This window comes from Fringilla coelebs (assembly GCF_963513975.1).
Source record: "Fringilla coelebs genome assembly, chromosome: 2".
Classification (NCBI taxonomy): domain Eukaryota; kingdom Metazoa; phylum Chordata; class Aves; order Passeriformes; family Fringillidae; genus Fringilla; species Fringilla coelebs.
This window is the reverse complement of record NC_140029.1, coordinates 94187711-94213883: the sequence shown is the minus strand read 5'-3', so window position 1 is coordinate 94213883 and position 26173 is coordinate 94187711. Positions and strand designations below refer to the sequence as shown.

Sequence of the window (26173 nt, the reverse complement as noted above, 5' to 3'; positions counted from 1 at the left end):
AGCACCAAGGTCCCACTGCAAACACAGGGTGTGCACAGATCAGTGACAGCCCAGACAGCCTTTCTCAAGGGCTGCCATACAAAGGGCAGCTCAGCTATTTAGGGCTGTCCTGCAAATTAAGTTTCTGAGGTAAGATTGCCATTTTAGGACAGAAGGACTTCAAGTTTCTAGTGCAGATGTCACTCCTGTCCTTTGCCTGTGTGGCACGTATCAAACACAGAGTCCATCATTATGTGACACGGGTGAATCCCTTCTGTTATCTCTAAGAACTCTGCCACGGGAGAAGAGCTCTCCAGCCAGCCCAGCAGACTCACTGGTGTTGGTACGTCAGCGCTGATTTTCACCACATGGGTGCCTGGTCCTTAAAGAAGGTGTCTGTGCTGAGAATCAAAATTGCACAGTAATGACAGAGACCTTTTCACAGAGATGACAGAAATGATGGTGAGCACAAATAGTGTCCCTGTGCTCTTCCTCTTGGAGTGATCCACAGACATTGGTAACGTGCTTATAAGGCAAAAAAACCCCAAACATTCGTGCCTGATTCACCATTGAGTAACCTCTCACTCCAAGCTGGTGCCTAACTTTCACTGCTTAATCCAGGGCAATGGGTCAAGTCTGGCACAGTTAGCTCAGAGGTGTCAATAAGGACTTTAGGCAGGTACAAGTCTTCCTCTGGTATGAATCCCTGCTGCTGCTGCAGTGAGAGTCCCAGGCTGCAGACTGCCCACTCCCTAAATTACTGCATTGCTTTGACTGAAGAGAAGACCCTGGCCTGGCTGTCAATCCTTTTTCCTTGTTCACAGGTGACCCTGGAGTTTGTACCAGGTGCAGAAGGAGGCATGGAGCAGTGCATGGGCTCTCTCCTCATGACGTGCACTTCTTCCCATCCTTGACAAGATTTTGTCTCTTAGGGAAAGAGGATACAGGACTACCAAACAACCACATGTGAGACACAAAGCAAAAGGATGCAATGGCCTTGCCAGTGCTTTGGAGGTGAACAGAGTTCAGCAATTCATTTATTTAAAATGCTCAACTGACTGAGGAAGGGGCCTGTTCCCTCTGGTATACAAGCAAAAACCACCTCACACAGCCATTCTCCTTGTGTCCCAAGCCAAACCTCCCTGACCTTAGCTGTGACCAGACCATCCCAGTTTCTCAGTCTGCTGTGCGAGGCTGAACACAACAGATTTTGGCTGCTGGAGAAGCGATGAGTTCCTGCTCCTGTTCACCTTTGATGCAGTAAAAAACGGCTGCAGACACACATTTAAAATGTGGGAGGGAGGATAGCCTCAAAGCAAATTCACACTCCTGTTCTGAATAACTGTTTTCGCAGCTCTAGTACTTGTACAAGAGCAAGGGGATCACTAAAAGGGCATGAAGGGAGAGCTCCCAGAGTACAGACAGTGAGCAAGGGGGTGAGAACACGGGACTCCTTGGGAGATAAAGTTTCATTGCTATGGAATCAATCTTCTGAGCTTCTCTTTGCAATTTTGTCTCATTCGGTGCCTCTTGAAATGAGTTTCCATTTGTCTGTCTGGTGCTAATTTTCCCTCATTTGCCACATCAAAGCCATCATTAGAGGCACAAAGCGCCTCCAGTGCCTTTTTTCCCCCCTTTCTTCAGTCATTCTCCTTAATAGCTCTTGGTTTGTTAACTCAGCTATCACTCAGTGGCAATCAGATGCTGTTAGTCTGGTCTAGCTGCCTCTGGATGCCCCATCCCTCCTGTTCCCAAGGACACATTGGTGCCTGGGGTAGTTGCCTGGGGCAGGGGTTAGGGAGGTGCTTTAGAGCACTTTCGCACTTTTATCTGCAAGTGTTACAGCCCCTTGCAAGAGATGTTTGATATCTTCCTATATTTACATTTCAATTAGTAATGGGGGAAACAAGTAGAAGAGGAAGGGTTTAGACAGCATTGAAAATGTCCTCTGAGCTTCCTGAGGTCTTTGCCCTCAAGCTGATTGAGGTTTGCTTGGAGTCAGGAGCTGGCTCCCAGCTGTCAGCTCACAGAGAGTGCTCACCTCAGCCCGCTCTGGGGATCCGTCTCTGCAGCCAGCAGCACAAATCCTCTCATCTTTTGCACAGCCCTCTGGTCCTCGAGCACTCCAAGATGTGCCCCACTATATCATCCTCAAGCAGACAGCAGCCCCAGACCATGCTTGCAGAGCCTGCTCACTGCCAGATCACTTGGCAGTGGAAGGCCTGGCTGGGCTCTGGGGCACGATCTGACCCCCCAAGAGAGCCCACACTGCGCCTTGTGCTGGGTACCAGGGCTGTGGCAGCTGCAGCCCCATCCTGCAGCGTGGGAGGCTCGCCCTGATGCCTGTCACCAGCTCTGCTGTGCCAACAGCTGCCCCAGAAGAGCCTTGCAGAAGAGCCCTGCACCACCAGCAGCAAGAGCAGATTGTTCAGGAGCGTGGCCCTGTGCTCGTTCCCGCTGTGCGCTGTGGGTGGGAACGGCTCCTGCTCCGCCACACAGTGAGAGGAGCAGCGTGCAGCAGGGGCTGCCACCAGCAGCTGCCTCCAGCAATGAACCTTTGCACATCTGCACTGCTGTGCCACGGGGAACAGCTTTGGTCAGAGGCAGGAGGCTGTGCCCAAAGTGTGTGAGGTTCTGTGGTGGGAGGAATTTCAGGCTGAGTAAAATATGGTCCATGGAAAGATGTGGAGAGCCCATCCCTCCCTTCACTGGACAGATGACCAACACACCAGCACAGGTGCTGCTGGGAAGGGGCTCGGCTTGGCTCTGTTATGCAAACTGGTAAAGTCAGCAGCCAGTGAGACATGTGGGAGAGGTTTTGCATGGCTGGAAGTTCTCAGGCCACTACAAAAGGAGATGGACCCAGGTGATGCAGGCAAAGCAGCCTTCATTTCAGCAGGCTTCCCAAACCACATTTCAAAGAGGATGCATAGTTAGCTCAAGCTTGCCAGAGGCTCACGTGTGCTCTGGATGACTGATCAGTGCCGTTTCCCACAACCTGTGCCCTCTGATGCCACATCCAGAGAACAACAGATTCCCTACAGGAATAGAGGGCCAGGACTGGGAGCCAGGTGCACTGTGAGGCACTGAAGCTTTGCTGGATTCCTATGCTTGTGTCAAGTGCCTTGGGCATACTCACTGATCCTCTGGCTGTGTGGCATCCTTGAGAGGCTCAGATCCAGGAGTGATTTCTCCATCAGGGAGGACTGGGTTGCAAAATGGGTTGCAAGCTAAGGAAACAGCCTGGGAAGCTGCGCTCCAAGAGGTGGAAAACTCAAATTCACGTGCTGAGCTGGCAGAAGAAGGTGGGATCATCCACTTCTACCAGTGACTCCCACTGCTAGTACTGCATCCTGTCAACTCAGATATCATGAGACTGCAACCCTCGAATCCTGGGCACAGACCTGGATAAAAACATCAGAATCCAAAATGGATCAGCAGCAGATCAATGAGAGGTGTGATTTCTAAACCAAGCCTTGCTGCCTTCCAGCCCTGTAAAAAATTTTGGCATAGCTTTCTACTAGCAGAGTAACATTATTCCTGGTCAGCATTTTGTAATAATTTGCAATATTTTAAAAGACCTAAAATCAGATTTATCATCAAGGTTATTGGAATGTGTGACAACTCTATTAAGCATTTCAATTAGCCTTCCTGTTTGTCATAATGGTTCGAACATTCATTCCTCTAGTTTCCTGGTCAATGCACCATTTTTAAACTGAACTGGAAAGGTGGCACTTTTGAAGAGGAAGCAGTAAATGTTCTACAAACCATATACTCTGAAAGTATTAAACATCAGAAAGCATTGTGTACTGCTCATAGTCTCCAATGTACTCTCAAGTTTTTACAGACACCACACCTGCCATGTGTGGGCAGAGCTCATAACAAAGACAACAGACCAATAAAAAGGTGTTAGCTACAGACATTTCTCTGGAAATCAATGCAATTTCCAGCTCTTGGGTGAAAGCTCAGCTTGCTCTCAGTCAGTTTGCAGATGACACTAAGGGGGGCAGTGTTGGTCTGCTGGAGAGGAGGAAGCTCTGCAGAGGGATTCTGGTCGGGCTGTATTGATGGGCTGAGACCAAAAAGCATGAGATTCGGTGAGGCAAAGTTCTGAGCCCTGCCCTTGAGTCACAACAACCCCATGCAGTGAAACTGGCCTGGGGGAAGAGTGGCTGGAAAGCTGTCCAGCAGAGAAGGACCTGGGCGTGCTGGTTGGCAGTGGCTGAGCATGAGCCAGCTTGTTCCCCTATGGCCACGAAGGGCAATGGCATCCTGGCCTTTGTCAGCAATGGTGTGGCCAGCAGGACCAGGGCAGGGATTGTCCTCCTGTACTTGGCACTGGTGAGGCTGCACCTTAAGTTCTGGTGTTTTATCCACAGCAGTTTATCTTTATAAATCCGGCTCTTTGCCCATTCTGACAATGCCAGTCTTGGCTGAATTGCAAGATATTTTTATGGACACACATTTTAGCCTTTGAGTACCATAACCCTTAACTAATTTCCAAGTGCAATTTAGCAGATCTTGAACATAGTTCAAGTTCCTCCATGAGGAAAGATGAAGAGCACAGTCTCCAGAACATCTCATCACTTTTCCTACTCCTCTGGAAATTTTGAGTTATGGTAAGTGCTAAGAATTGAGATCCTCGTTTACTGGTAGGTCTGCATCACTGCTGATAATTTCCTGTGTACATTTTGCAGGGAGAACAGGGTACATCTAATAATTGCTCTTACAGATACAAAAAGCTCTTCATGGTGGTAAAAGCAGGAATTAATGTTAATGAGTCTGCTGTTAGCAAGGAGTACTATTGGTGTTATGCTCACGCCTCACCAAATGCAAAACTTGTTTGTTAAGCAGATGCCAGTGTTAACGGCCAAATTCTCTTCCCATGGATAACTTAGTGTTAGTTAAATGTACCATTAAAAATAACCATTTAAAATGTTAATGAAAAGAGGTGTTGTTCTTGCCAGGGTTTATCTTGTCTTTTTAGCCTCAGCTTTAAGGTGCTGGAGGTGAAAAGGCAAAGAAAGCTTTTCCAGGTGTGTTCAGGGCACGCACATGGAGGTGAAGCCTTGGTAGTGCTGTTTTCATTCATGTACAGCACCACAAACCTGGCCTGTTTCCATCTCAGTGACCAGCCAGTAAAGCTCAGTACTGACCTTAATATCCATAGAGCACAGTGGTACCCCCTGCCCTGGCATTCTCCCCACCAGCTGTGCTGTGATCCTCCATGCTGCACTTCCTGGCTCTCCCAGCACCATGGAAGGGAACGATGGTGACGGTGGAGGGTTCATAACCCATTGCTTCTCTTCAGTCTCAAATAGCAAAGGTGTGGTAAGTGCTATTCACATTCATGTTCATCATCCTACTTGCACCTCGTGCTCAGGGATGTACCTCTGTTTAGCCCACTGTTTGTGATGAGCTTCTGACAGCTCTGGTTCTATTTAATTTCACACAATTTAAGAAAAGTCCGTACACTGCTGGAAACAAGGCTTACACTGTTCTATGCGTTATTTTCCAGAAACAAAATTAGCTATAACTTTTCACAGAATGTACCCCTGCTTTGTAGGCAGGTCTCAAGTCTCTGCTCCAGTGGACTCTAAATAGGCAACAGGAGAGAGAGTGGAAGGCAGTGAAGGACAGTGGGGACACAGAGGCAGTGAAGGCAGCAGATAGGTGTGGGCAGAGTAGACTCAGAAACAAGAAGCCCTGGTTTTTCACGCTCCAGCAGTGAGCGAGGATGAGACCACCTCTCTTTCGGAGCTGCAGCCAGGCTCTCCTGCAGCCCAGGCTGAGCCTGGCCATGTGCAGCCTTGTGCTGCTGCCCTGATGTTGGGGTGCAGGCACACGCTGCCCTGTGCAGTAGCACAGTTAGGCGTGTCCTTGAGGGCTACCAGGAAATAGAGATTCTTCCACTGGGAAAAGGACAGTGATGCCAAGCTGTGACAGTTGGGTGGCATTTACATGACACATCCCCATTATAGTAATTTGGCTGTAGTTGTCCAACCCTCACATTTAAATTGCCCAGGTGCTGCTTTCTCCTTTGACCAGTTTTTTTTCTGCTTCTTGGTTTCTTTACCCCTTTGGCTCTGTTTGCTTGTAAACTTGCCCAGGCTACTCTGCTGCCCTCTTCCTCTGGCTTCCTTCTTACCTATTCCTTTCATGCCCGCTTGTGACCATGGCATGAGACTCCTGCCCCTCTTCCCCTTGTCCTGGTGGTGCTCAATCCAAGCCCTATACCATCTCCATTCCCCTGCTTCCCCACTCCCTCCTTGTCACAAAACCTGGCCACTCCAGTGCCGGATCCCGCTGTTTTCTGGCCAGCATTTCCTGCCTCCTTCCCCACCACCTCCCTTCTCTCTCTCTCCACCATTTCCACCATCATCCTTTGTCTTTTGGCGCTCCTGTCCTGTGCTGGCCTAAGCAGCTCAGCCTCAGCTCATTCCTTCCATCAGCTTCCTTGTTCTCCCCCTCCTGGGACTGCAGCCTCGATCCCAACCTCTATCTGTGCACACACATAAAATCATGCTAATTAAAATTTAACTGATTAAAAAAACCCAAACCAAACAAGAAGCTGAAGGCCAGTGCTGACTTCAGGGGTGTGCACTGCAGTTTTGTCTGTGGCATCTCCTCCTGGCAGCCCCATGTCCCATCTATTTCCAGCCAGCCTGCTCTCTTCATCCTCAGGCACTGCACTGAAGGGGTCAGACTGCTTGGGGTGATACAACCCTCAGTCCCAAGCCACTGGCCCCTGCCTCACTTGCAGCCCTGGACCACCTTGTGCCTCCAAGGAAGGTGAGGGAAGGGGCATCTTGGCCCACATTCCCCCTGTGGGCTGGAAAGTCATCACTAGACATGATCAGAGAGGAGACAAGCCAGAGTATGCAAGGAAGGGAGGGGAAATGAAGAAACATTACCTCCTTTTCATGTTTATTTAATTTTTGTATTTTTTTGTATTTTTTTTTAAGATCACAGAAGAGCAGAGCATTCATACATGTAAAGAAACAGAAACGAGATAACAGAAGTTAAATACATTGAGAAAAGAAAAAATAAAAAGCTTCTTTTTTTTTTTTTATTCCATCACTGGGTTTTGTTCATTTGTTTGTTGGGTTGTTTAATTTTTTTGATTGGTTCTTTTACACACACACTTGCGCTTTTAAAATTTTCTTTCACAGAGCTAGTTTCAAAAACCAAAACAATGGCAAAAAATAAAATGGCCATTTTCTCGTTTCGTTAAAGAGAAGTTCAGCTCATGTCTACAGTGCTGGGGAAAAATATATATAAAGATATAGATATATATATATATTTATATGTATATAACACTGTTAATGAGGAGAGTTCTAACCACCCCACCGTGTAGCAAGAAGAAGGGACTGGACTTCATTCTCAAGGTCTAGAGGATGAATCTTGGCTCCAGCTGGGAAGGTTGAATGATTTTGGGAGGTGGCACCGCGGAGGTAAGTTCCTGCTCTGTGCCCCCTCCTCCCTTTCCTGGCGCACAGGTGTGCTCCCACAGGCACAGGCACACCCAGGCCTTCTCCTGGCTCCTCAGGAGGTCACAGCGTGGCTGTGTGTCCCAGGCAGAGCCACGGGCAGCAGCGGGTGGCTGCGCGCCTGCCTGGCTGTGCGTGGTGGAGGGCGTGGGGAAGGGGAGCGTCCCAGGAGCGCTCCTGGAGCGTGTGCGCCGTGGAGCTGGCGGGCGTGTGCGTATGAGCCGGTGTGTGGCCGAATGGGGAGCAAATGTCACAGTTCTGGAGAAGGACAGCCCGCCTGGGACGTGCTCTCCCCACGGGCTGGCTCCCAGGTAGGCCTTGCTCCTCGTCTCCACCCATGACCCCTCTGTTAGGGACAGAAACATCCGCACGCCTTTCCTCAGGACACGGCTGGAGCCACCGTGGTGCCACACTGCTTTACTCACCGAGGCCCATTTTGCTGCATGGTGAGCCTGCCCTGGGAGGCCAGGAGGGAGCTCCTGATGCACCATGAGGACAGGCAGGGAAAGAAGGGCCCACCTGGGATGCAATCCCTGCCCCTTCCCCAGCTGCGCTGCCCAAGGAGCCCTGCTGCTCATGCAGCCCCCACCACCTGTGCTGCAGTCATGTCCCCCTGTCACTGCCCCCTCCTTCTCCACTCCTACCAGGCTCGCAGGGCCATCTGAGTTGCTGTGGCACCAGCTAACCCAAGCCTGCAGCAAGTGAAGGACTCTGCTTCCCACCTGCCTGGGCTAATTAGGAGAGCTGTTCCTCTTGCCCAAGGCCTGCCTTGGAGATCTCCTTGCCTTGCTCCATCACCTTGACCCATGGAGGTACAGAGGACCATAGCAAAGTACTCTCACCCAGATGAGTTCTGCTCCCTGTTACAGCGAGTGAACCAACAAGCAAGCACCATAGGTTGCCCTAATGGAAGCCAACCATTAGGCAAAATTCCTGGGGCTGTGGGAGCTGCCCGGTCACTGTTCTAGCAAGTTACAAGAAGGAAAAGTGAAAGAGGTTTTAGTGATGTGACACAGCTCTTAGTCAGCAGTCATGCAATTAAAAAAAATCATCTTCTGGGCATCCCACTGGAAATGAAGCCACTCTAAGATTGGTGTTGAGAGGCCATGTTCTCCTCGCTGGTGAACCTGAGAGTTCTGTGCATGGATGATGGACAGCACTCATCCCTACCCTTTTCCACCGGCATCACAGCTTGGAAATTACCATCTAGCTTCTCCATCACTTCCCTGCCTCAAGTTTTGCTCTTCCCATAAGACAGTTTGCTCCAGGCATCCCTAACTCAAGAAGTTTTGCGTCCTTGAGTCAGAGAAGCAGTAAGATTGTGCACCATCAGGAGAGAGAGAGAGAGAGAGAGAGAAAGAGAGAGAACTGCTCACCCCCCTGGCACCTCCTCTGTCATACTGTCTTGGTCAGCCATCCCCCATGTCAGTTGCTACATCACATCAAGCACCATGATGATTTGGGCTGCAGGTCAGTGTGCTTGGAGGAGAGGAAGCAGAAGTGTGAGGGGTTGGGAGGTGTTTCCCTGTGCCCACAGATTCCCTCACCAGGGAAGGGCAAAGTGATGAAACACTACACAAAAATTGAGCTGAAATATCATCTGCTGGTGGGTCTGTGAAGGATTCTAGCATAACTTCTCCGACTTCCCAGATCCTCTTGTTTCATCAGGACTTGCTGCTGCTCCCCCAAATTCCTTCCAGATGTGTAGCTTCTATTCAGCCTGGAGACCACATGGCTTTTGATGGTGGCTTTGTCCATGCCATGTGCTTGGACTTTCAGAACAGGGTTGCTCAGACAGGTGGCCTGGGGGCATGGTCTGGATGCACCTGGAACTAAGAAGAGCTGGTGGGGCTTGGATGTTCTTTGACCAAAAGTGGGTCAAGCAGCAGTGCACGAGCGATCTGCCCAAGTGGTGAACAGTCAGTGGTGTGAGAAAGATGTGCAGACAAAGACTAACTCTTGACACAATGCATGTCACCAATGAGATCTCCATGAATGGCACGTTCACATGCACTCGAGGTTAGCATGGGGCGACACAACTTCACCGGTGAAGGAAGCGGGTATGGGGGAGGAGGAGAGGGCGCATCACTGAGCCATGAGCTCGCGAGTGCGGGGCTGCAAACAAACAGAAATGAACACGACCGCCAAGATACAGGTGTTGGCCGGCTGGAGCATCCCATGGCGCCCTTCCCAGCCGTTCAGAGACAGGCGTTTGCTTCGTTTTCCATCTGACCAGGCACACGCTCCAAGCAACATGCTACAATCATGCATGGAGTTCATGTGGCTCGGGGTGGCTGCATTTCCCCTGCCCAGTTCCTTTAGAAAGACTTGCCTTCACCCTTCCTCTCGGTCATCTGAAAAGGGTTAGAAATCTGCTAGCAATTATGGGGCCATATATGAAATCTAAGTTTTTGTTCCTCTGCTTTGACATTACCAGACATCTCATGTAACTCTTGTAATATTTACAAACCAGTAGAAGAAATACATTTTTTTTTCCATTTTGTTCATATCTTTTTATAACACTAAATGTTAAATCTCCATCAATCAAACACAATTACACTGACAAGCTCAAGGAACTGGTGTCCCATTCCAAACACCCATCTTCCCTGGTCCCCAACCAGCTGAGAGGCAGCAGGAAGCAAGAACACAGCTTTTTGGGAGGTGATGGGAAAGATAGCAATGTAAACGGGGAAAAGAGATGATTAGGAGGAAGAGTTTCAGAGACAAGGGCCTGAGACATGAGGAAAGCCATTGCAACATCTCCATCAGAGGACGGAGGGGATAAGAATGGGAAAAAAACGCATTAGACCTTGCCTGTGTTTCCTGTCTTCATCTGGGCTCACCTCTCAACAGTTGCTTTGAGCAATTCCTCAAAATTCAGGAGAGCTTGAGTTTACCTTGAGTTCAGGAGAAACAGGGGGATTTTTACAGCACCCTGTGAGGCACGCTGCAGCTCACAGGATTAGATTCTTGGAGAAAATCAAGCTCCAAACTACCCTCAATTTCCCTAGGAACAGACATTGCCAGCAGTAGGGTTCCCAGCACTTCTGCAGATTAACAAGCATACTTGGTGTTGGTGGTATTCCTCAGAGAGGTCTGCAATTAACTGGCTTTCACCCTGCTTCACAGCCATGCAACAGAGGCAAAGATCTGCCCAGGGCCTGCGGAAAGACCAGATCCCAGCACTGGGGCTGGGGCCATTTCCCCCATTAATGGGCAGATGGCTTCAAAAAAATTGATGCTCTGCTTGTAGTAAGACGTTCCTTTTAAGCATACACCTTGACATCTAAAAAAACATCCCCTCAAAACTGCTTTGAACCAAAACAGATGTGAGATAATGAGGTGCTGGGACTCGATGACTGCCACCACACTGTAGAGGTCTGATGTGTGTGACCCCAGTGCCCAGGAGTGACCCCATGGTGACTCCTAGGCACTGGGGTCACACACATCAGACGCCTACGGTGACAACAACACATGCAGAGAACACATGGGACAGGTGCTACCATAGCAACCAGGCTGACATCAAAGAACCCAAAGTGGGCTTGACTCAGCCCTTAGAAGCAGCTTGTCACAGCAAGACATTGCAGGCTGCCCACCTTTTTCAACAAATAAATCCTGTGGCAATAAATCCAGGCACAGGTACGGCCCCGAGAAAGAGCACTATGTGTTTTCCCTTGTGCCAGTGTGCAGGAAAGGGGGCAGCTCCCAGACCTGGCTTCTGGGACCAGGATTACCTCATGGCTGTACCAGGGGAAAGAGGAAGCCTGCTGCAGTAGAAAATCTTCAGAGCCTTGTTTCTAAGACTCTGAATTAGATGGCCCTCCTAAAGGTTAGGCATGAGGACTGGGACATCTGAATGCTCTGAAGGATGCAGGGCATTTTTTTTTGTTGGCGGACACACACCAGTCTCCAAAGGAAATGCCCAAGTCCCATCAATGACTGCCCTGTTTTGGAGGAAGGGAGCCATCCCTGGATGCCTTGGGTAGATTTCAAGCACCAGTTGCCCATTTGCAACTTGCACCCTCTTGCAGATTTTGGCATCTGGAGGAGCATAAATTACCACTATCCAATCCCACAGCAGCTCTTGCAATGCCCAAACTTCAGCCTCTCATGTGTCCCTTTAACAAATTTCCTTTCACTTCTGGCTGCCTGGGAGGAGCCCTTGACTGCTTAATTGCATGCCTGCTGCTTCTTGGAACAGCTGAGCTCAGCAGTGCTGCAGTGCAAGGCAGAGGCCTCACCGGACTGTGCCCCACCCACACAAAGGTGGGGACAGGCTCGCTGGCAACAATTCCCACTTTCCCTCCTGTCAGGGGACGCCTGGCGGGTATCCCCTCCCGCACACTGCAACGCCAAGCTGTTTCCTCCTTGCCTGCATGTGAGCACAGCTGCCAAGCATGCTGCCAGTGCCCTGGTGCCCAGGGCAAAGACAGAGGAGCAAACTGGCTGCTGCTTGACAGCTGAGTGGCTGAGCACCTGTGAAACACTCTGCTGTCCTGGGATGGTCACTCGACTTCACTGGGCTAAATCAAGCTCTTGCCTGCACATCCCTCTCTCCAAAAAGGGCCTACCAGATAAATCTTGTGTTTTATCATCTTTGCTGCTGGTGGATACTACGGCTTGTAACGGGCCAGGGGGCACAGGAGTCTTCTCCCCACTGCCCCTACCCACACACAGGCACAGCAGCCCCTGCTCACTTTGGCTCTTGCAGCAGACCTTGTGCTGGTGTGGCAAATTCCAGCCACCAGCATTTTCTCAGTCCTGTTTCTCACAGCTTTTTCTTGCCTTCTCACTTGGGAACCACTAAAGCCTCTCTTGTTGGCACCTCTGTATGTGATTCTGCCACATGGGAAGTGTGGGGCACTCTCCGGCAAGACCAGCACCCTTGAGATAAGAGAAGAGCAGGGGAAATTGTACTGCCTGCTTTTTGGCTGCATCATTTTAAGCTCCTTCTTTGTAAGCCCAGGATTTTGGACCTGACATTTGTTTTAGTTCTTACATTCACAGGTCCTGGACATTTTCTGACCCAATTTCTTTCAAATGTAGAATTTGCAGTGTGTTTTGTAATAGCAGTGGTATACAGCACGTACACACACACACACACTCCCCCTTACACAGCCTACATTTCCTTTTATACTGGGGAGGACAGTAAGAACAAAAACAACAAAGCAACAAAAAAGGGTATTGGCTCTATTTTTGCATGTCTACCAAAATGGTTAGGAATGACCAGATTGTGGTTTTTATGTTGAGGTATCGTTCCTATGTGCACTGTATCTAAAAGGAATGGCTGCTTGGTGACGTCCAAGGTCTCATCACTCACATCCCACTGACCCAGCCTCCCATCCCCAGGAGGAATGGTGACTGTACTCTTCAGTCCATAGTGTTGTAGGCGAGTCCAGGTTTCTTCTGCTTGCTTGGACAATTGCACATGAGTGCACACCCCCATGCGCGTGTGCAAGCACTCATGCATAGCAAGAGCTGCTATGCTGGTACTTGGAGGCTGAGAGCCAAACAGGTTGGAAGTAGGAGAGGAGAAAAAGCCTAGACAACAGTGCAGACTGACTCTTGCAAGCAAGGTGGCCAGAAGACAAAAAGCCAGTGAGGACACAGGAGAGGGGACATAAGGTGAACCTGTTTTGCAGCTGCCCCTCCCTCCTCACCCCTCTTTTCTGCCTAAGTGATCTCTCTGCATCTTGTCTCACACTTACAAGGCAGGACGTTATCTACAACAGGATGAGCATATGTACACATGGACTGTTTGTTTTGCATGCTTAGAGAGAGCAAGAGAGAAAGAGGGAAGACGGAGCAAGAGCCACACAGGCATGCACGCACGCACACAGGCATACACAGGAGAAAGAGAAAGACACCTGGCTGAATTGGGGGGGTGGGGGAAGGAAGAAGATTTTAAAAGAAAAAAAAAAGTAGGCTTTCAGTAGAGTTGACACAGCTTTAGATTAGGCTGGTGGGGGTGATGTTGCATGGAGGAGGGGACAGGAAATAAGGTGTTTAGCAAGGGCTGGTGCACATGAGCGCAGGGTGAGGTGAAGAGAGGAAGGGGTTCTTCACAGGACACCAGTGTGCAGAGAGCTTCAGGTGACTTGCTCTGGTTTGTGGCTGTTATTTTTTTTTCTTTTCTCTTTTTTTTTTTTTTTTTTAATTTGTTTTTAAAAGTATGAACTGGCTGAGCATTAGCTCACAAAAATGACCCAGGGCATCCAAAAAGTTAAATGGCTATAGACACCGAAGCAAAGACCTCTTTCTGCAAAAGAAAGAAAGAGGAGGAAGGAAGGAAAGTGAGGGAGTGTGGAAAAGAGGAAGGAGGAGAGAAAAGAAAAGGGATCTTCTTTTTGATTGGCTTTGCAGGTTTTTTTGAATTGTTTACATTGCAGCATCCTCTGGCGACACGATCCTTGCTGGTGCCCCATTCTCTCCCTCGCTTCGTGTTGCCTCCTAGGCAGTCGATGACTTGACAGCCGGCTTTTCAGATTTTGGATTAAATGTTGCTGAGTCTTCTTTGCTGTAATTTTTCCTCTCCCCCCTCGTCGCTCCTGAACACACAAAAGTTGTGAAAGAAACAGTTGTCTCTCTCTCTCCCCCCCTCTTTTTTCTCTCTCCCTTCTCTTCGCTCTGTCTCCTGTATAACGCGTTTTGTTTTGTGTGTTGTTGTTGTTGTCGTGTTGTTTTTTTAATTATTATTAATATTATTATTTTAATTCTGATTTGTATTAACATTTGCTGAGTAGGCAGAGCAGGGACGCTGCCAGAAGCCACAGTGGGACGGCCAAACTCATGGAGCCGTTGTCTACTCTCCCTGTGCCGGGTCCTGCAGGTGTGAGAAGGGAGAGAAAAGAAGACAAGATTACACAAGGCTGAGTCGGATTTGGGTGACACAGTAACACAATGCTTCAGTCCCAGGCTGCTCCTGCAGTGCTGGGCTTGGGCTGCAGGGCACAGCCACCGTCCCACCTTGGTGAGCTTCCCTCCAGCCCAGCTACAGGCGTCTGCCTGCCAGCTCATCCGCATCCTCCTTCCCTCAGCCCAACAATCCAATGGCATGTGGGTCTCCCTAAACAACACCCATGCTGGAGGAACAGGGCCTGGAGCAAGTGGGAAGGCTCAGCCCTGCCTGCTGACCACATCCCAGCCCTTGCTGTGCCTCTAGCTGGGAGCTGATAGCCTTTCAGTGCAGGGATATTGTTCACCCTTTGCAGATGCAGCCCCTGGTCACCATCCTCACACCTGCCCACTCCGCCACCTTCCCAGTGGTGGCCCTGAGATGCCAGGACTCGTAATTCTGCACAGTGGCCAGTACCTGCTTGCAGGCAGACACCAGCTCCACAGGAGCTGATTCATCACTGTGGTTTGATCAATAAAACATGGGCCCAGCCAGCAGACACCTTCCCTCCCTCCCAGGGCTGCACCGTAATGAATTGTTTCTGAATCGGGGTGGAGGAAGGCTCGGCTGTGGCACTTACAGCCCTGTGGCACGACACCTATGGGGTGAGGCTGCAGGGTATGCCAGGGAGGTTGATTTTTCACGAGAGTGGGAAATGAAGTTGCACGTGCATGCATGCGCATCCGCAGGCTCCGTCGGAGGGGGCAGGGAGGAGCGCGCTGCTGCAGCAACAAATAATGCCGCCTCGCTGCGGGAATATTAAGTGCTAACACTCCTGACATCGTCTCATTCATCCTCTCATTTATGGGTTCCCTTTTCTGGATGGCTTTAACGGCAGTGATGCTGTTTTAAATTCGCCCTGCAACCCCAAGCGTCAGCAGCCTTTTCTTTATAACCGGTCAGGGAGGTGCCGGTGGCTGTGGGTCTGTGAATGCAGGCTCAGCACATGTATGTGCACACAAAGTGCTCATGTATGCATGCATGCACGCACATGTACGTGTACATTTATACGTATATGTGCCTGTAAGATGCTGGAGTGTGGAGATGGAGATGAGGTTTTATGTTGGAACTGATCCTGCTGTGGAAGAAAAGTCATGCTTACTACCAAGAAAAGCTGTTTCCGATGGCAGAGGGGAGCAAAAAAAATTTTAAAAAGGCCCTGTTCAGGAGAGCTCCATGAGACTGAAGTACAACTGCTCCCTCACAACCTGCAGTGGTGAATAGCCCTGCTCTCCTGGGCAGAGCACAGGGGCCACAGGCTTGCTCAGCAGCACAGTCACTCTTAAACTCAAGCTGGTGACTAAAAGGCAGCAAATCCAAGAGAGATGTCACCAGAGTCCCTCAAATTCCGTTGCACTTTCATTTGTCTGATTTCTTCCTAAGGTACCTGACTAGAGTAGCTGTTTGTGCCCTAGTTCTATTCTTTCATCATTAAGTAATTATGTGCTGATTTGTGTGGAAAATTTATGTTCCATCTATGGCTTCTTTTTTTCTTTTTTCAGCTAGTCCATGTGCAGCTTTTGTGGATTGTCACACAATCTACAACACTGGTTTTTTCACTCCTTTTATTTCCTCCCCTAAACTCAGGAACAAGTTTCAGTTCAGCACTACCCCTACCTCACCTATGTTTCAGAAAAAGTCAAATAATGGTGTGGAGGCTGTTTGGGAGCTTTTGCATCCCTTTTCAGCAAAAAACATGACTCCTCTGGCCCAGCAAATAAACAAGAGCACACCAGGCAGGGTGTGTTGCCCACAAAAACATTTCAGCCTCCACATTTTTGCTATGTGGCTTAAATACTATTTGTCTTAACACATACACAGACATGTATATAACATACTCATGACAACCATTCCTCTTTGCCACTTTCCTAGGGTGTCCTTGCAACCAGAGCAAGGGCATTTGCACCAGTGGTGGCAAGCACTGCACAGCCAGCACAGCGGAGGCAAGGGGACATTTGGCCTTGGCTGGCTACTGCTGCCTTAATGCATCTAAACTAATGGATCAGAGTTTGTGAGCTTGGTTTGGACTGAGGGCAGAGGAATGGCATGGTGTGGTAGTGGTGTGGTGAAGAGATGAGCCTCTGCAACGTCTAGGTGTAAGAGAGGACACACAAAGACATGTGGTGTGATGGAGGATTTGGGAGAGGGTCACACCAGCTTCTGTTCTGCTTGAGCTTGTGTGTCTAAATTTGAGGGCATCTGAAAAGCCAAAACTCCCATCTCCAGAGATGAAAAATGATACATGTTCTTGTGGCTCCTTGTGTGTCCGAGTCAGATGGCTGCAGAAACCTCTCCATGTGCAGAACTGATCATCTTCTGTGCCACACCACAAGCTAACACCAGGAGCTGTTCTCACCAGCAGGCCATGCAGGTGTTGGGCAGTGTGTTAGGCTGACTGGGAGCACTGGGATCCAGTGTGGCCTCTGCACATAACCCTGGGGCCACATGGAATCTCTGGGTTTTACAGCACAGCTAGCTAGAGTACCCACCATAGGTGCTACATTTACCGTCACAAGTACTGTAAAAATGTGGGAAGGTTATAATTCTATCACACAATAATGTTTTGGAGGACAACAGCTGCTCAAGTGTAATAAAAAAGAAAGTGCTGGAAGAAAGTAAAATGCTTGTCTTTGAGCAAGATTTTCTGCAGGAAATAGCATCTGTTTTCAATTCATTCTATCACTGTCACCCTCCCTTCCTAGGCACACCTCGGGCTGTGCCAGCCCATGTTTGCATGATGACTTCTCCACGTGTGTGCACGAGCAGCTGCTGCTACGGGCTGTGCGTGCCCCTGCCCACCCACACGGCCACGGGTGAGCGCCCACGCTGAGGGGACAGTGCCAGCCCCCACGGCGGCCGCGGTGTGCTGCAGAACCGGCACACCTGAGCGCACACCCCACCTGCACACTGCCCTCCCCTAGCGCGCCCACCCCGCGGCACATGCGGACAGGCACGCGTGGGCACAGCTCCCCCGGGCGTGCACACGCACAGCGCAGCGCCCGAGCCTCCGAGCGCACAGACCCCCCACAAACCCCCATCCCTGCAGCCCCCAGCGCACAGGCCCCTCGCAAACCCCCTGCCCTGTAGCCCCCTCGCAAACCCCACACATCCCCTGTCCATCCCGGTCCCGCAGCCCCCATGTCACATCCCCTCGCTATCCCGGTGTCACATCCCCTGTCCATCCCGGTCCCGCAGTCCCCATGTCACATCCCCTGTCCATCCCGGTCCCGCAGTCCCCATGTCACATCCCCTCGCTATCCCGATGTCACACCCCCTGTCCATCCCGGTCCCGCAGTCCCCATGTCACATCCCCTCGCTATCCCGATGTCACACCCCCTCTCCATCCCGGTCCCGCAGTCCCCATGTCACATCCCCTCGCTATCCCGATGTCACACCCCCTCTCCATCCCGGTCCCGCTGCAGCCGTGGGCCAGCCCGCGGTCTCCGGCGCCCTCTGGCGGCCGCCGCGCGGAGCCGCCCCCGCCGGTGGAGACGCGCAGAAAGCGCCCCTGTCCCCCCCCGAAAGATCCCCGGCTGCCCACCCCTGCTCCCTGTCCGCTGGCGCCGGGAGCTTCGGGGCTGTGCCTGCGGTCTCCCTCTTCGGTAACCTTGAGTTTGTGCTCTGGGAATTTGCTATAATATCCCGGGCTATTCATACCCCCGCCCCGCCCCGGCAATTGGGCAGCACTGTCACGTCCGTGACCACGCAACAGTTTCGAAGGGGAGGAAATTGGGTTTCTGATGCAGATGAGCTAATATGAATATCTGGTAGAATTTCACAGCTAAACCCCTAAGGGACCCCAGACCCTAAATGCTGACCGAGTCCGATCCCATTAAGCAAATCAAGAAGGAGCAGACTGAAAGCTGTCAAGGGCAGAACAACTGCACTGCTCTTCCTTTCTCCAAATGTGAGACATTTGGATACCTGGTGCAGAGGCAGCTGGAGCTCTGCCATAGTGCCTAATTGTGCTGCAACACAAGTGCATGGGACACTGCATCCTGTCTTTCTCTTGGTGCCCCACGTTCAGCCTGGATGATCTGCATTGGTGCAACACCGCAAGGTAGCCTTGGCCAAGATTTAGAGAGCTGTAGTTCTCACATGGCTGAAGAGAACCACGTGCAGCCCCATCCCACCCCTCTCCCCAAAACAGTGTAATCCTAGCTGCATCCTTAAATTTAACAATGAGAAAAACGGACCCATGCTACAGTGACCTCACTGCTCCTGCCCACCTGCCTGTGTGCTACAGCCCAGAACAGCAGCCTGGCACAGAGAACTCTGAGTCCCCCCTAATGCCTCTGGGAGAACTTCCACATACTTCTGAGTGAAGATGCAGAAGGGCTGGCAAGACCCTTCAATTTGGGACATCAGTAATTTCACCTACTCACTCCTGCAGGCAAACTGTTCCATGCAGCATGGGACAGAAGAGTTGCTGCATGCCCTCACGTGCACAGGGCTGCAAGCCAGCCTAGCCAAGGTTTCACTAGAGAGGACGAGGGGTGTGTGCTACTGCACCAGGCTTGGCGTGGGATAGCTGTAGTGCTTGTGTGTGTGATGGTTCAAGAACTGCTCCTACTCCCATGAAAAGTGTGGGAAAAGACACAGCGAGAAGGATGGGGGGACTTGGATTAGATGGCAGAGGAAGATGAGAAAAGCAGGGTGCTGCTTGCATTCAGGGCAAACCACAGCCAGATTGCAAAGCCAAGAGCTGCTCTCATCCTCAAAAACAGCCTGAGGAACACACCACAAGGAAGGAACTTTGCTGGGTCAGTCCAAGGGTCTTGTCGAACCTTCAGTCCTGACCTCTGTGGGGGCCAGCCAGGAACATGAGCCAGCATGGCATCATACTGGCCTACCTCAGCTGCTTCAGAGTCATTGTGAGCCAGCAGCAGCTGCACCCCTTTGGGATTAATTTCTTCTTCTGTGAACTTGTCTGGTCACTTCTGGACTGCCTGGAGCTTTCCATATCCACAGCCTCCCTCAGCTCTTTAAGAAGCACAGCAGCAGTCAGCTGCCAGCAATGACATTTTGGCCCCACATTAAATTTGGGTGCTATGTTCTCCTGTGACTTTATGACCTTGACATTAACAGGTGGCCTGGCATGCTGCCTGCTGTTAGTTGCTACCTGAACTGGCTAGATTAAAACTGTCTCAGTCACTCCTTGCTCTGCAGCCTCCTCTGCTGACTATGGGAGAGCCAGGCTAAGGAAACTGCTCAGCGTGGGAAGAATTAGCTGCAGAGTGTTCAGATCTTCCCAGGGAAGGGAGAGATGAGTTTTTTTGTCATGAAATCTTGCAACACACCCAGCTTCTGCAGCGGTGTCCAAGGTTGGAAGGCCAGCCCTGCACAGACCCTTTCTCATGGCTTGTGTTGGCCTCTTAAAACCCACTAGGGGTTGGGGGGCTGCATGAGGTGGTGAAAAAAAAAATTCGGGCATCTGGGCAGAGGCACGGGAAAAGGCTGCTATGATGAGAGATATAGGAAGGGGGTAATGTGGGCTGAGGTGACAGGATGAACCTTGCACTTGTACCAATGCTGGTCTACAGCAGAGGAAATGATACCAGGGAAGATCTTCAGCTGAAATGGCAATATTGGAATGCTCATGGAGGAGGGCAAGGGGAGGAGAGGTCAGCCAGGGTGAGGATGGGCAAATGGACGACGTTGTGTAACCACAAAGGTTAGGTAAGTAATGAGAACGGGTCCTGGGAAAAGGGGAGATAAAGAGAAGAAATTAGGTCCTGACCAGGCACAGGAAAGCAAGGATGAGTGAGACAGGGAGGGGGGAGTGATGGTGCTTATGGAAAGAGGGCATCAGTACCAGGACTGCAAAGGCAGGCAGCCAGTACCAGCCCGGGCTCAGAAGTGCAGGGGAAAAGCAGAGTTTCCAGTAGAGCTGTTCAGGTATGGACGTGGTGGCTGGAGAAGCTCAGACCCGAAACAGGTCCGAAACAAGCAGGTCCGAAAAAGGGGAACGAGCAAGCGACGGTGTTCTGCCAGGGCTGTGGCCTCATGCAGGGGAACAGCGCTCGTACTCGTCCTGTCTGTCACCTGCCCTGGCCGGCCGCTCGCTGCGGGTCCCCCTGTCCCTCTGTCCCCGCCCGGGCGCCGCCGCCGAAGCGCCGCTCCTTCCCCGCGAGGTGGCAGCCGAAGGACGCCAAACCCGCCTCGCCATCCGGCCAGCCTCCGGGCTGGGAACGGCACGGGAAACGCCGGGAATAACCCCGGGGCTGGGCAGCTCTGCACATCCGCCCGGGAAAGCCCCGGGTCCCCACGGCACAGAGAAGGGGGCCAGCTCTGCGCGCTCCGAGCCACCGCCCTGAGCCAGCCACGGACGGCCACACGGATGTGGCACGGAATCTGGTCCCCACCAGCCTGCATCTTTCCACAACCACTACATCTGCAGCCTCAGCAAAACCTCTTTGTAAGACACTTAAAAAATAGGATATCTACCCACTATGGCAGCAGAAACCTAGGGTGAAGGGGCTGGTGGTGAAATTTGCAACCCACTCTACTTATTCCACTTATTCTTATGATGGGCCCCTAGCATGAAAATGGACCTGTTGCTGTGAGTCCAGAGAAGGGCCATGAAGATTCTCAGAGGGCTGGAGCACCTCTCCTATGAAGACAGGCTGAGAGAGTCAGAGTTGTTCAGCCTTGAGAAGAGAAGGTTCTATGAGACTTCACTGTGGTCTTCCAGTGCCTAAAGGGGGCTGACAAGGGCTGGAGAAGGGCTTTTTGTAAGGGTGTGTGATGATAGGACAAGGGGTAATGGTCTTACATTGAAAGAAGGTAGATTTAGATTGTATATAGGGAAAAAATTCTTCACTATAAGAGTAGAGAGGCATTCACAGAAACTGTGGATATCCCATCCCTGGAAATGTTCAGTGCCAGATTGGATGGGATTTGAGCAGCCTGGTTTAGTGGAAGGTGCCCTGGCCATACCAGGGGATTTGAAACCAGATGATCTTCAAGGTCCCTTCCAACCCAAGTCATCCTATTATTCTACTTCCCCCACACAGATATTCCTCCTTCTGTCTCCACTCCCTCCAGCTCCTTTCTGTAACACCCGCAGCACCCTTGAAGGGGCCCATTAGAGAGGGGGATGTGCCAGACAGACAAGCCTTGTATGCCATGACACACAAGCCTTGCTCAAGAAGCAAATGAGGGCAGATGTGTAAGTAAACCCACAAGTTTACCAGAGGCAGGCCTCCAAATGTGTGCACCATGATCACCAGCAGAAACTGAACCTGTTACTTTTGAGATTCCCAGCACAGACCTTTAAAAAAGATGATCTGAAATGCAAGCAGAGAGCAGATACATTCCTAAAGGAAAAAAAATCATCCACCCATCTATATGTTTCACATCCACATTTGCCAATCTCATCATCTGAGTAAACCAAAATGAAGGCAGAAGAAGAGACAGCGGGTGCCAGTTTTTCTCTTATTTACATTAACAAGACTCCAGAGCTTGACATATCTGCAGTTTGCTGATGGAAGAGAGCCCACAGAGAAGGTTCAAAGGGCATCAGAGAGCTCCTGGCTCTTGATTTGCTTTGGGGAATCTGCCCTTGGGATCCTGCCAGGGAGTGCAAGGTAAAATCTGGTGTTAGAGGGTAATTGGTCCCTATGAGTTTCTGAATGGAAGAGAAGCCAGGAAGCAGCATGGGATGGGCATGGAGAACTTGTTTGTGCTGGGAAGGAAGGAGTGGTGATAAACCAAGTATAGCCAGCCTGCTGTTTTTCCAGGTGCTGTCCAGTCTGAGAAGCTCTGGCCTCCATGTTGTTGATAAGCTGACTCTACTTACAGTGAAGGCTGTAAGTTCTGCTTCTTGAGCAAAAAATAGGATCAAAAATGAAGGGGGGAAGAACAGACCCCACTTCCAAAGCAGAAGGCATAAGGGAAAGAGGATGTGCATCATGCAGGTGTCTCTATCATCTCACTCCCTGGGACCTATAGGGGTCTTAGGGTTTGCACTTGCCAGCTGCTCTGCAGGAAGCAATTTTTCCTAGTCTGTTGACTCTCTTGCCAGGGCTTCAGAAGATGAAATCTTTATTATCATGAAGGCTTAAAAGGGAGGAATACTGTTAATTCCATTTTCAAGGTCATACTTTGAAAGTTATTAATTTCTTTCTTCCAGGGCTTTGCACTCTACTCTGAGGCTTTAGGGATTACCAGCTTCTACTTACTAGGGTTCATTTGGGGCTTTTTTTCTTATTTCTTTCCTGTTCCTCCCCCCTCCTCTTAGAAGAAGACACTTTTTTCTTCCCTGTTCTCAGTGTTGAAGCTATTTTGCTCATTGCTTGCTCATTCCCCATTGACACTACCAGTTCTGCTCCTGTAATTAAAACTTGACTTGACTGCAGTGGCACTAGGCTGGCTTTCCTAGAGGTGCAAGTACCACTGTGTAAGCTGGGGAGGATGCCCTCCAGCAACTCTCCAACAAGATTAAGGAAATGTCTCTGGTGTCTATCAATCTTTGCACTTGGTTTAATGTATTTCAGAATTTGCTCATGCTTTTTTAGCGCTGAACAGTTCTTCCCCATGTTTTGGAGCTCATTCATGGTGTACGAAGTACTCATCTATCATACCTCGTGTCTTAGAGGAATGAAGATTCATTCTGTAATGCAGCTCACCCATCCTTCCCTAAGGTCTGAAGAATATCCCTGAAATTGTATTTCTCAGTGTCTTTCTGAGAAGGTCGTGGTGCTCAAGAGCTGTCTGCTTACACCATTTATCCTGGAGCTGGTTTACAGTAATCCTAGTCGAAAATTGAACTGTTATCCTGACCAGGAGGTTGGTGGTGGATAGAAGACCACCTTTATTTCAAGGTTACACAGATCTTTCATCATCAGACCTCTCTTGTGTATATAAAAATTACAATGTTTTCTCATAGCTGAAGAAATTTTCTCCCACCCTTTTAATTTCCCTAGCAACTGAAGGTTTATTTTTAAAAAATCAACCACCCCACAAACCCCACCTTCCCCAGTGACTGATACAAAATCAGATACTTAAAACTGTATTGTCTTCAAATCACACATTAAAGACTCTCATTCTACAAGCAAAGAATAAAACAAAGGAACAAACAAACAAACAAACAAACCACATAGCGCAGACTTATTCAGGAGTCATTATGGGGAATAGCTGAGCTTTTTCTGCTTTTTGCTTTCCAAGGATAAAGCAATCCCTCTCCTGCTCATCTCTCAAGCACATGTGTAGGGCACAGCAGACCAAAGGTGATGCCAAGCACATAACCCAGTGTCTCAATAGAGGACAAACAGCATAGCTCCCCTCACCCAGAGCACGCACAGCCCTAGGAAGCAGGTTTGCTAATTGGAGGCTCTTGAACCTCTTGAAAAATTAATATTTTCATCAGTTTCATGTCTGTCTGTTTACTCACTTCATCCCTGCTATGGTTTTCTACAAGCTTTACTGGATATATGGCATAGGAAAGTTTTGAGTGGCTGTGGACAGAAATGAAGAGGCGGGGGACACGCATAGGGGTGACTGGAGCAGAAAAACAACTAAATTGGGGTGGAGAGTGGCCAGCATGCTTGAGGTTACTCTGGTACTGAAATCCAGTCCTACTGCAGCCTCTGCTCTCCCTGTCTTTCTCTAATATCTGCAGAGAAGTGTCCTCCCAGTCTGTCCTTGAGATCATCTTAGGGATATCACTCTCAGTATTTCAGTGAATTAGAAATGTCATGACAGTCCAGCTGGGCCCAGGCACTGGTATATGTCTCTAAAGTGTGGGGTCTAAGTAAATATTACCTTGTGTTCCCTGTAGTTCTCTTCACACAATATGGAAGTGTCTGTGTGTGTGCAATCCCAGAGTGAGACTCCTGGTCCCCTTAACACCCTAACAGTGCAAGCATGGCTTTAATACCTGGCCCAGGCCTGGGAAAAGCCAGAGCAGGAAGCCATTGTGGCTTCCCACAGCCCATTTCCAGACCAGTATTAAAAAGGGAAAGTTAATACAGCTTACACAGACTGCTGAGCAGGCCTTCAGCTGGATGAGTAGGAGCAATGGGAAAGATGCAGGAAGCTATTCCTGTTCCTCATTAGATGTTCTTGGGTGCCTGGAGATTGCTCAGTGCATGTGGGCTGTGCCTCTGAGCACAGGGTGAGTACGGTGACGTGGCTGGGCAGTGTCACCAAGGGTCAGTGTGCCAGTGTGGCTGCAACACCTACTGGAGGGGCTGCCTGATCAGACACTGCTGAAGCCATGCTGGTCAGAGCACATCCTTCTCCAGGGCCTGATCCCGTGCTCCCACTCATGCATCCACTCCCCAGGCTGCAGAGGGACATGCAGGCGATGCTGGGGGAGGACCACGCACATTGCTCCTTGCTCACCTTGCCACAAGGCTTCTCCCTTTTGTAGGGGAGCTCTGCTGACAGACCTGCTCACCCATGGGAGGGAAGGCCTTCCAAGAGCACTCTTTCTGCAAGCCTGATTTCTTTGGAACGGTTGGGTTTTATCCCCATGCACACCCTCCCTCCCCCCCTCCCAAATCCCACACCTCCCTTCTTCTTTCTGGTTGTTTTTGTTTTTAGAGAGAGCGCTTAGACAGCTGTATTAATCATGCAAGCCCAGCCATGTGTAATGTGCTTTATCAACAGCAGAGCAGACACTGAATGGCAGCCGGTTCACAAACGGGCCCAGTGCGCTGCCTGAGCTGGGAAGATAAACCTGCTGCTTCCCAAACCAACTTACCGTCATGGGTTAGTGAATGGAGAGACTGTTCACTTGGGACAATAACCAGAGGGGAGGCCACCTCCTTAGCAAGGTTTACACTGGAAATGGAAGGGCTAAGAGGAGGAGGAGGAAGGTGGAAATTACTCTTTGGTCATTTTCTTACGGGGGTTGGAGGAGTTTTTGTGTGTGTGTAAGCATTAAATCAAGACAACAGTGGCAGTTCTTCATCCTCCTCTTTGCTGCCCTCCACAGTTCCAGTCAGCACAAGAAATAAGGAGAACAGGAGGGAGAGAGCAAAGGTTTAAGTACACCTGCTGTGCAGTGGGGATAGGTTGTCTTCAGAGTCTCTAAAGGGGGAAGGTTCAGTTGATGGCTTCAGAAGCCCATCTGACATGCAGATGGTATCAGGCAATGAGTGTCCTCCGGGCTGGGGATATCTGCCTCAGGAGGGTTAGAGCCTGCCCCAGCTCTGCTCTGCAGGGTACTCTGACCATGCTACAACACTAACACTATCACTGTGCCTATCAGAAGACTGATTTTCCACGGCAGTCGTTCTTCTACAGGTTCATTTCTAATCTCTGCAGTGCAATTATGTGATTTCTCCCCCACTGGACCCACCCAAGCTCCACTCTCCCACCTGACTGCTGTGCCCTGACCTCTGCTCTGCAGGGCTGTTCTGCATGCATGCAAAGCCACACCGGTGACTGCACAGACCTTGAAATGTCTTCCTTATCCACTGCAAGGGCTCAGCTTGGAGGAATATCTTTCTGGGACTTCCAGTCTCAGTTCCCACCCTTTGCTGCTGATCTTCTTCACTCACTGGATCCTCCATAGCACTGTACTATGCAAATATATACAACCCAAGGCTCATTTTGGAATAAATCAATCTAAATTAAAATAATGAACAAAAAGTGCAGAAACAGATCAGGCAGTAAAGCCATTTCTCTTTCTTTCCCCCTGTGTCTCTCTTTTTTTTTCTCTAAGAAAGCTTGTTTCTTTTCTCTACATCTTTTTTTTTTTTTTTTTTTTTGGGGAGGGGTGGGAAGAAGCAGATTGGCTTTTAATTTTTTTAAGCAATCTCAACAAACAGAAGCTGTCTGTTGCTATTCAGCAAAACCC

At 50.1% G+C, this 26173-nt stretch overlaps 1 protein-coding gene across 3 annotated transcripts in view; it reads right to left on the bottom strand.

Annotated features, from left to right (window-relative positions):
• Nucleotides 1-6874: 6874 nt before the first annotated feature.
• LSAMP (limbic system associated membrane protein) overlaps nucleotides 6875-26173 on the bottom strand; it is a gene marked incomplete at both ends in the record, with an annotated part of 304157 nt that continues 284858 nt past the window's right edge. For 2 of the 3 annotated variants that reach the window (XM_084225532.1, XM_084225530.1), the window contains one exon: nucleotides 14195-14292. In XM_084225532.1, coding sequence (XP_084081658.1) covers nucleotides 14195-14292 — 98 coding nt within the window. Of the gene's footprint in view, nucleotides 7154-14194; nucleotides 14293-26173 lie in introns of those variants that run through there. The other variant, XM_084225531.1, reaches the window with a different exon arrangement.